Source organism: Podarcis erhardii, assembly GCF_964252035.2.
Source record: "Podarcis erhardii genome assembly, chromosome: 10".
NCBI lineage: Eukaryota > Metazoa > Chordata > Lepidosauria > Squamata > Lacertidae > Podarcis > Podarcis erhardii.
Genome location: NC_138500.1, coordinates 17,358,930 through 17,369,635, shown reverse-complemented (window position 1 = coordinate 17,369,635; position 10,706 = coordinate 17,358,930). Strand labels below are relative to the sequence as shown.

General features: G+C 42.3%; 1 protein-coding gene across 2 annotated transcripts; it reads right to left on the bottom strand.

Moving 5' to 3' along the window:
- Positions 1-634: 634 nt before the first annotated feature.
- LOC309351938 (estradiol 17 beta-dehydrogenase 5-like) lies at positions 635-9,961 on the bottom strand. Of its 2 annotated transcripts, XM_081880153.1 has the most exons (9): positions 9,809-9,961; positions 8,258-8,425; positions 6,222-6,338; positions 4,755-4,832; positions 4,509-4,631; positions 4,038-4,147; positions 2,940-3,105; positions 2,072-2,154; positions 635-731 (listed from the first exon to the last, which is right to left on the bottom strand). In XM_081880153.1, exons 1-9 carry the CDS (start codon positions 9,893-9,895, stop codon positions 692-694), a joined length of 972 nt encoding a protein of 323 aa, XP_081736279.1. In that variant the 5' UTR covers positions 9,896-9,961; the 3' UTR covers positions 635-691. The 2 variants fall into 2 exon arrangements, with proteins under 2 accessions (XP_081736279.1, XP_081736280.1); XM_081880154.1 differs by lacking the exon at positions 6,222-6,338.
- Between the last annotated feature and the right edge of the window lie 745 nt (positions 9,962-10,706).

Genomic DNA, 10,706 nt, shown 5'->3' with positions numbered 1-10,706 from the left:
CAGTATTGAAATGAGAACACATGCTCAGAAACAAAATAATAAATGAAATATGTGGAGGCATCTGTTAACCCAATGAAGCTGGGTGTTCTGAGTGGAACATGGCGCCATGTGCACAGTGCTCAGCCTGAATACAGATTAAAAGGAAGAGTGTCCACAGCCTCAGCCTCTACTGGAGGGTTCAGGTTACGCAAAGCAGGGGCTGAGTGGGAGACAGCAAGTAGCAACAAATGATTTCCGCAAGGACATTTTGAATATTTTTACAGATTCCAGAAGATAAAATGCATGCGTATAACATCATCTGCTGTGAAATAGAGTGACCAGAAAAGCATAGAAGTTTTTTTTAATTGAATTATGTTGCCTACACAAACAATTAGAACAAAACTTACAGTCGTCAAACAGATTAAGTAATTAAAAAAAGAATCAAAAATTAATAAGGAAAAGTAAAATTATAATATAGAAGAAGACAAAAGAAAGGTGAATCATGAAAGAGAAGAAAAGGAGAAAAAAAGAAAAAGAAAAAGCAACATGTGTGTGTGTCCATCCATACTTTATTGCTATCCAGAGACCCATAAAACATAAACCATAAAACAATTTCAAAACTAGATTATCCACTCTTTGATCCAGGTCATCTGGATAGAGTCATCTGTTGAAGGTAGAGAACAGCATCGAGGATGGAATCAGTCAAAGGGTTTTATTCATCTCCGAATGTATAGTTAGGATGGGAAGCAAATCTGAAAAATAATAATCAATGGAGCTTCTAAATTACAAGGAGAAAGAAAGGGTCAGGCTTCAGAAGGAATATCCAACACATTTAAAGCACATGAAGCCTAGCCACTGGAGTTTACCCTTGGAGAACTACAATTCCCTTAACAAACTAAAGTTCCCAGGATTCTTTGGGGGAAAGTTCTGTGCTTTAAATGAACGGTGTGTATACAGCCACAATGTTTGCTGGTGGGTTTGCTATCTATCGCAGAATTGTCATCCTTGAGCCAGCCCACCACAATTTGCTTGCCTGAGGCAAATTGCAAGATGGTGCACATTTCATATACGGAAGCCAGCTGGAATGACAACCAAAACTTACTTCTAGATTGGCAGCAATATAGTGCCCTTCACCAAACCCGAGTGTCCTTCACCACTGAGGGCAGGGGCTAGTTATGTGGGCGCAGGACAGCCATGTTATGCACACAGCTCTGCCCTCCAACAGAAGGAAACGGGCAGGGTGCTCAGAAGAATCAGCTGGGGAGGGGGCTGGCCTGGAGGGTGCTTCCACACTGGGCATTTGAATGTGGAATTTACTCTCTTTTCCCTGTGGAAAGTGAGGAGAAAAGTGGTTGATGCACCAGCTGAAGCACACCTTGCCTAACAGTAGGGCCGGCCCTGGTTCTACTTGACTGTCTCAATAGGGAACACATACAGTTGTACCTCAGGTTAAGAACTTAATTTGTTCTGGAGGTCCGTTCTTAACCTGAGGTACCACTTTAGCTAATGGGGCCTCCCACTGCCGCCGCGCGATTTCTGTTCTCATCCTGAGGCAAAGTTCTTAACCCGAGGTACTATTTCTGGGTTAGCGGAGTCTGTAACCTGAAGTGTCTGTAACCTGAAACATCTGTAACCCGAGGTACCACTGTACTTAGGCCCTTAGTCTTTAGTAGCAAAAGGGGGAAATAACGGTGTGCCATTACTGAGCTGTTTTAACTGGCATACCAGAGTAAGGCACATGAAGACCTTCTGGTTTGGAGGGCAATCGTTCTTGAAATGTGTTGGGTGTAATCAATTGCGTCTTTTGAGCACCAGTCTGACGTCCTGCCCCTTGTGTGCAGCTTGTATGTGTGTCCCCACCCCACTTCCCCATGACCCTTCACCCCCACCAAATTGTCAGGGGTGCTACCACACTCTCCCCAGGGGAACAAGGAACGGGGAGTGTTCTGGCTGCAACCACAAACACCTAATTCCCACCAGGAGCTGCCGCCACACGTGGGCTTCTCAAATGCCCACCAGTATCACTGTGCGACATTATGGATCGGGCTGAACTCTAACAACAGATTCCCTTGCCTTGCCGCCTTCAACTCACCCTGTCAGTTTCATGTAGCGAACGTTTCTTTTGAGGCCATTGAGGGTTTTCATGTCCTCTTCAGGCAGCTGGAAATCAAACACCTAGCAGAGGAAACAGGGATGCATATAATCAGCAAGGGCTCTCTTATTATTATTATTATTTCAATTTACCTGTACCCGGAGGTCTCAGAGCAGTTCACAAACAAGACCACAACGTATAAAATCAAACCAAAAACAATAACCCAATAACGCCTCCCCCGAAAAAAAGCCACATTCTAAAAGGGTGTTGGATGTCAATAAGATCAACCAAAGGCCTAGTTAAAAAGGAACGTTTTTGCCTGGTGCCTAAAGGTGTATAATGAAGGCACCAGGCAAACTTCCCTGGGGAGAGCATTCCATAGACGGGGAGCCACTGTAGAGAAGGCCCGTTCTCATGTTGCCACCCTCCAGACCTCTCGAGGAAGAGGCACACGAAGAAGGGTCTCAGAAGATGATCTCAGGGTCCGGGTAGGTTCATATGGAAGGAGGCTCTAGATTTTCTGAAGCTCAAGTGCTGAGACAAAGTGGGCAGAAAGAGGAGACATTGGCTCCCCTATCCTGCAGAATGTCTCACTGATCTCACCTGCATTTTCATCATGTTTTAGACATCAGTGGTTCCCATTCAACTCTGCTTATGCAGTTGAGCTCCTGTGAGTAAGATGGACCCCATCTCCACTATTGCTTACCCCACAACTTAACTCTGACAGTCTGTTACTGGTTTGTGTTCAGTATGCGGTAGGTTATTCTACTTAAAGTGCAGGTATGAACAAACACTCAGCTCCCAATGCCTCACCTAAACCAGTACACATTAGACTTTGGTTCACTGCGTCTGCAAACTGCCGATTTACCTGCAGGTTTTCTTTAATGTGTTTTTGGGTGAAACTCTTGGCCAGAACCACAATGCCACGCTGCAACTGGTAGCGCAAGGCAATGAGCGCTGGGCTTCGGTTGTGCTTCTTAGCAAGGTCAACCAGTACTGGTTCCTCACGCAGAACTGGTGTGCTTGTGTCCATCCTGCAAGAGGAAAGCAACCTCAGGTGTATTAAATAGCAATATTGTGACATATTCAAGTCAACATTTGAGCGTATCTAGACACTGTAAGTATAAAGCTGTTTTAGACCAGATCATCTGGTATGGAGGAACCCAACCAATGAACCCTGCAAACAGGTGTTCTGTGCAGAGGGGCAGGAACAGCGGAACAAAAGCACAATCCTATGCATATTGACAGGTCAGTCTTACTGGCCATATTCATATACTGATAAACCATGGTTTGTTAAGATGGGACTGAGCCTAGCCTCCCTCTGAACTCATATGCTCCTTTCCTCCTTTGGTGCAGCTGCAAGGAGTTTAGAAGCAAATCCCAGAGGGATTTAGTCCACACTGCTTAAAATGGTTGGGTCTGGTAGACAAAATTGCAGACAGAAATGTGTGCATTAGCAGAAATGCACACCAAAATGCTGTCAATTTTTCATGAGAACTGTTTCTAAAAAAAAAAAAAAGTTTGCATACTTTAAATCTGATGCGGAATGATGCGGAAACCAGAACTTAAGAAAAAGGAGAAACCCAAACTATCAGATTCATCTACCCCTGTTAAGCACACATTCCTTTCCCCTCGTTTCTGTATGGCTTTGACCAGGTGCTACCTTTGTGCCCCTTCATCTGATCCCATATTTGCTATCTTGGATCAGATATTCTTTCTGGTTTTGATGGTGCACTTTTCTCCTTCCTATCTGATCCTTGATTGCTGCTCTAGAACAAGCATGGGGAACCTTTGGCTGAGCTGCTACTGGAATAATCCTTGGTCGTTGGGCATGCTTGCTGCAGCTGACGGGAGTTGTAACTCAGCCATATCTTCAGGGCCAAAGGTTCCCTACAGTTGTTGGTTAATTATTGGCTAATCATTGAAATACTGGAACAAATGATCAAAGTTCAGTGTTTTCTCCTACCAAGCCTCGTCTCTCTGGGATCCTAAAGCAGAGAAAGCTTCCAGGACAATATCCTTTGATTTGCAGAAAGACAGCAGCTTGGCTTGCTTGAGATAAGGGTGGCATTCGACCTGGTAGAGAATTTGTGCACAAGCCAAGAGTCAGAAGCACAGTCTAGAGGAGCAGTCTTTACAGTCTTGTTACAAAACAACAAAAATAAATTGGTTCTTGAAGACAGAGCATTATGAATGGACCTGAACATCTGGAACGGGGAAGTGGGATTTTGCCTGCTGGATCCATGCTCAAGTTCCCTGTGCTTTGGGCATTTAGCAGAATTTTTGAAGAGAGCTCCATGTGGATACAACTGTGGCCAGGATTCCTACACGATCAGGGCCCTCGGTTATTGTGAATTCAGAACCCACATTCACACTTTCCACTGATGCAATCTCACTCCCCATGTTCAGTGATTTATTTATTTTTAAAGAATTATACCTGGTTGAGAACAGGCTTGTACTTGAGGCCAGGTTTGTTTAGGATCTTTTCCAGAAGCCTCTGGTTGAAGTTGGAGACACCAATAGACTTCACCAAACCTGCATCTTTACATAATTCCATGGCCTGCAGAAGATGATGAAAGTATATAAACAAAGCAGGCTGTATAAATTATGCTGCTGAAATAAGTGTACAGCTTTGATTTGGGGGACTGTCCTGCTGTTGCTACACAACTGTGATGATACACACCTCCCAGGTTTGACACAAGTCAACATCATCGAAGACCAGCTTTCCACTTTCATCTTTTGGTAGCGGATCGGCTCCTGGCTTTAAAATAATAAAAATAAAAATAAAAATTTACTCAACGTAGAAACAACAGCACCAAAAACCTATTTAAAGTACAGTGGTACCTTGGGTTAAGTACTTAATTCGTTCTGGAGGTCTGTTCTTAACCTGAAAATGTTCTTAACCTGAAGCACCACTTTAGCTAATGGGGCCTCCTGCTGCTGCCGTGCCACTGGAGCACGATTTCTGTTCTCGTCCTGAAGCAAAGTTCTTAACCCGAGGTACTATTTCTGGGTTCGCAGAGTCTGTAACCTGAAGCGTATGTAACCTGAGGTACCACTGTATTTTACTTCCCAACTTTCCCCTATAAAGGTTAACTCTAAGCATGACTAAGCATACTAAGTCATGACTCTAAGCATGACTAAGCATACACAGTTACCTGAGAGTGATACTTATTTCTGAGTAGACATCTGCTGGTTTGTGATGTCAGTCTGGAAACAACCCGTCATCAAGAAACAATTGTAAAAGCAGAGTAAACAAAATGAAAGCATTGACTTTTTTTTACATTTAGTGGATTATGATTATTACTGTACATTTGCAAACAAGGTTAAGATATGTTTCCAGATGTAAATTATTTTATATGTCCTTCCCCCTTGTGGTCCAAATGGGTCTTTTCCTGGCTGCAATTTCTAATTGGTGAGGGAATGCAACTTATCACATATTTAAAGACACTCCTCTGTTATGACTGTTCCACTTTAGTGCACACTTATGACTTAATTGATCAGAGTTAGACGGAGAACCAAATTAACTCTATTGCAATTGTCGTTACTTTTACAGTTACTAGCTCTAACTCGAGTACTGTGAGGGGTAACTTTTCCTGCCTGCACAGCAGTCTCAATGAAAATCCTACTCTAGGTTGCTATTACTCAGAGTGGTCTTGCTCCCACTGGTACTAGTGGGAGTTCCCCCCATCCCTCAAGTTCAATTCCCGTATATCCAGCTAAAAAGGTTTTGGTAACAGGACTTCAAGAAAGTTTTTTTAAAAATAATAATAATAAGCCTCTGAGATTTTGGAGAACTGCTGTCCATCAGAGGAGACAACATTAGCCACTTGATAAACCAGTTGTCATAGGAGCCAATGTCATCTCTACACTAAAACTTTTCCTTTTAAAGACAGCAGTCATGGGTAGGTAAATATCCTACTTATTTTTCCTTGATTTTGAGAACATCTAAAGTGTGAAGGATAGTTACATATGATTCAAAACTTTGCTCCCAGCATTTGAATATGTTTCTGATCAAAAGAATTAATGTGTACGCTTAACAGTAAATCCATCTTAATATATACTACATCTTTTTAAGATAAGGATTTTACAAGCAAGCAAGGAAGGAAAGTTTGATTTTGGTTCATCAACTAGTGATGGGGGGGATTACCTTGAGAGGAAATGGCATGTGAATAAGAAAGAGATCCATATAATCAAGTTTAAGTTTCTTCAGAGATTCTTCCACACTTGTCCAGACAAGTTCTGGGCGATGAAAGGTGCCCCAAAGCTGTAAAGGGTTTCAAACAGTAGAACATGGATACAGGTCACCTTCAGAATCAATGGTTCTTACTGAAGCATATAGACACACTCCAATTAATTTCAATGGCCATTGTGTCAGATAAATTTCTGCCAATCTGTATGCCTGTTATCATAGCTTCTTTTTCACAAAGGTTGTATCTTCCCAGGTAGAGTTGAAACTATATGAGCATACATAATGTGCTCGTTTATTGCCTCAAAGGAAAGGACTCTGGGAGTTTCGTTTTCCAGTTGTAAAATTATATGTGACTAAATTATTAAGCGAACACACTGGGTTTTTTTCATATAGGTAAGAGGCCCGTCAGTTGCAGTTTCCATGGTCTAACTTTCATTTAAGAGAGCATTCTTAAAACAATGGCTTTCAAACTGGGTTCTGAGACACCTTGGCTTCACTGGAAACATAACAGGTGCACTTCCAGACTGCCAATGTATTGTGGGTGGGAATCAAGCACATGCCAGAACTTTAATTAAAGCAGATTAAAGCACTCTATCACACTGGTGCATCAAATCTACAGTAGTACCTTGGTTCTCGAACTTAATCCGTTCTGGGAGTCTGTTTGACTCCTGAAACCGTTCAAAAGCCGAGGTGTGGCTTCTGATTGGCTGCAGGAGCTTCCTGCACTCAAGTGGAAGCCGCATCGGATGTTTGGCTTCCGAAAAATGTTTGCAAACCGGAACACTTACTTCTGGGTTTGCGGCGTTCAGGAACTGATTTGTTCGAAAACCAAGCCATTTGAGAACCAAGGTACCACTGTACTTTTTTCTTTCTTTCAAAAGACTTTTTGTAGTTAGGAAAGCAATGAGAAAATGCACGGATGAACAAATACTTGACAGAAAGACTTGTAAATACCACATGAGCAAATCAGCATAAGTGCTCATTCCCTTTTAACAGGCACAGGCAAACTCAGCCCTCCAGATGTTTTTTAGGACTACAACTCCCATGATCCCTAGCTAACAGGACCAGTGGTCAGGGATGATGGGAGTTGTAGTCCCAAAACATCTGGAGGGCTGAGTTTGCCTATGCCTGCCTTATAACCTCACCAGAAAGACATCAGAATGAACGCTCAGTAAAGACCAGATAATAGTCTAACCTAAGTTTTTTGTACAGCAAAACAGGATGAATATTCATAAAATAGGTCAGGAGGAGCCCTAGGAGTTTAGCAAGAAGATAACCAGTGATGGACAACCTTCCCTAACAGGCCACTTGCCCATCAAGAAGATTCCATTTCAACGGGTGGACACAGTGTAATGTTGGGTATATCTCTAAGGGCATCTTCAGAGTTTTGCAATTGGGATTCAATGGCAAACTGCAAAATTCAGCTTGCACAATTCAAGTAGATCTGCTGCTCTGGTGCAAATCTGCTTCTAAGAAAAACAAACTGAACTTTTTGCAGCAAGGAAAGTGCACTAGAAAGTGTGGGATATCAAGTGCTTGCCCTTCATCTTGCATAACTTCCCTGCAAACAAATCCAAATGAATGCTCAGTAAACAGGTTGTCTGGAAGTGAGCTGAGTTATGTTCTCAGAGCAATGTTGGGCGGCCAAGTAAAAACAAAACGAAGCAGGCTCTTGCAGCTTCATTAGTTGCATAGAGAAGGGATTTCAGCAGTTGTTGCATGTATGACAAGCAACACATTCTGAAATTCCTCTGTTGCACAACTGCCAAAGGTGCAGGACATTTGTCCTCTTTCCTGCCTGGCCATGGTGAGGATGTCTACAATACACAGGGATTCCTCAGGAGTCAAGTCGATTTGGAAAGGAAAGAAGTAAAATTTGGAAACCACTGAGTTGAATAAATGAACTTCCATGGCCTCAGCTGTTAGGAAAGGATGGTAGAAGCAAAGCCTGTCCACCAATCAACCAACTACTACAGGAATTAATATTTACTGACCTTTCCAGTGTAAAACAATTCATCCCTTTTCACAGTTCCATCTGCAATCTTTGCATTCATCCCTCGTCCAATTTCCTCTTCATTCCCATAGATGAAGGCTCCATCGATAAGGCGGAAGCCAAGCTCGATGGCTACCTTTATAGCCTCCTCACACTTGCTTTTTTGAACCTGGTGGTTAAAACAACAAATAGTGTCAGCAAGTTTCACTGGCTTTGGCGGGAGGGTTACTTGATTGTGTTTCCTCATGTGCCACTTTTGCATTGGAAAACAGCTGCACATGGAACACTATGGGGTTGTACCCTAATATGGGGCTGTACCCTAACATGGGAAAAGTTCTACCGCACAAGCACAAATCCTTGCATTAATAGAATGAGTGCATTGGATGCCAACCATGGTCATTTTAAGGCACTGTGGACAATAATCTACATACAAAGCATTTGAGAAAATTGGGTTCTCTCCCAGCGCATGTTCTCTAAGGGTGGTGATGCAGCAAGCTACCATCTTGCTTTGCTTCAACAAGTCAGAATCTTTTCGGTGTCTGCATGGGAAATATATTCATGCCACCTTGAGTTCCATGATGGAAGAAAGGTTCAGGATATAAATGTAAATCACTATTGCTGTGCAGCATTAAAAAATATTGGTTTTGGAATTCAAACAAAGTCTCTTTTCTCTGCTAGACCAGGATTTATTGCAGCCATATCAACAATATTTTCACATAATTGAAAAGCATTCTGGCCACCGAATGGTTAATATCAGCGTCAATAGGAAGGGAGTTCCAAAATGTGGGTGCTGCCACACTAAAATATTGGGTTTTTTTACAAATGTAGAATGAGGCACCTGTAACAGTGCCTGTTCTGCAAAATATATGGCAAACCGATGTGAAATAAATATATCACTGCATTTAATGCAACTGGTTTTTCAAATGCAAATATCTGTCAACTTCAGGTTATATTTTAGTAAGATCTAATTTATATATTTTAATTGCTGCTATATCTGTACTGTCCCTGTTATACCAAACTGCAAATTTAAATGTATCCCTATTGTGTTTCATGACTTCCCTGATTCTGTATGTGAACTGGAACTTGTCTGTGACCGAAATAATAAATTCATTCATACAAATACCTGCAGACTGGGACAATAGTGGACAGGCAGGAGAAATTCACACACACATACACCCTTGTCAGCCACAGACGTGACAAAAATAATTCCTCTCCACACACAATGAAATTGCTATTTGCATCAGGAGAGATGCAAATAGCAACTTGGGATGGGTAAGCTGCCAGGGTCCATGGAGTAGGGATAAAAGGGTTAAACTCTCATTTTCCGCTCAGCCCACCGTGGCTCTGATACTGATCAAGCTCTCTCCAGCAGCAGCTATTTGTGTTGTAAAACTCAAACATCTTCATGGAATGAAATGTAGGTTGACCCTTGGGAGAGGCCCTACAAAGGGTGGCCTATTTAGACTGCAGTTGGCTTTCCGTTTGAGAAAGCAAATTTCCTATATACACATAAAGGCGATAGAAAAAGAAAACCTTAAGAAAGTTGACTTACTTCATCAGGGCAATAGGTACCAAGCCCAATCAAAGGGATTTTGTTTCCATCGCTCATCTTAAGGTAGGAGTTTTTGTCCAGAGTCATCTTTTTACAGCTTTGATCTGATGTGCAAGCAAATGTACTCTGCCAGAGTTTTGGAGAAGAGAAGTGGAGTTGGCTACAACTCTCTTTTTCTCTTATAGAGTTACTTCCTCAGGGGCAAGGAGAAGTGATGCTGATGTAAGGTAGATGAAAAACAACCCTCAGAACCTCAACATAATAATAGATCCCTGAGGTGTCAAATACTTGGCATTGTCACACTATCAACTCAGAGGTTACATGCTGTTTTCATTCAGTCTCCACCAGTTTGCTGGGCGACCAGTTAGAAGACAATGGAAAAATGCAGCTTACTTGACTACGAACCCCCAAACTTGGAACCCCCCTCCAAACTGGTGCATTTGTTGACAGGGTTTGCAGGACAAATCCCATATTTTGCAACACCACCATCCCAAACTGAGTAAATAATACATCAAATCAGGGTTCATAGTCAACACCCAAAAACCCATCTCAGCAGACAAATGACCAGATATTTATGCTGAAGTTTTTCACCCTGAGCCCTGAAGTAGGGGTGTTCCCAGATAGTTGCTATGTTCAGCTCTGATTCAGCTTGCATCAAATTAACAGTTCTTAGACAGCACTATTTTTCTAGAAAAAGAGGTGCCAGAACTCACTGTGACCACCTCCCTTGTTCTCTTATAGTGACAATGGTGCCCACCTGAGAGGTGTTGGAGCTGTTCTTAGGGCAAAAGATAAATAAGGGTTAAAAATAAAAGTGTGGCATAAAATTCACTTGAAGAATCCTGCTGAATCATAACAGCTGTGTGAGGGCCAAGCCGGGCTGCTGAGAAGTTAAACT

Bases quoted from the DNA above. Each gene is read 5' to 3' on its own strand.
- LOC309351938 (XM_081880153.1), bottom strand. From the start codon at position 9,895: ATGACTCTGGACAAAAACTCCTACCTTAAGATGAGCGATGGAAACAAA. The intron at 8,426-9,808 runs GTAAGTCAACTT...TTTAACCACCAG, and splicing joins GTACCTATTGCCCTGATGAA to GTTCAAAAAAGCAAGTGTGA. The intron at 2,155-2,939 runs GTAAATCGGCAG...TTCCTCTGCTAG, and splicing joins ACATTAAAGAAAACCTGCAG to GTGTTTGATTTCCAGCTGCC.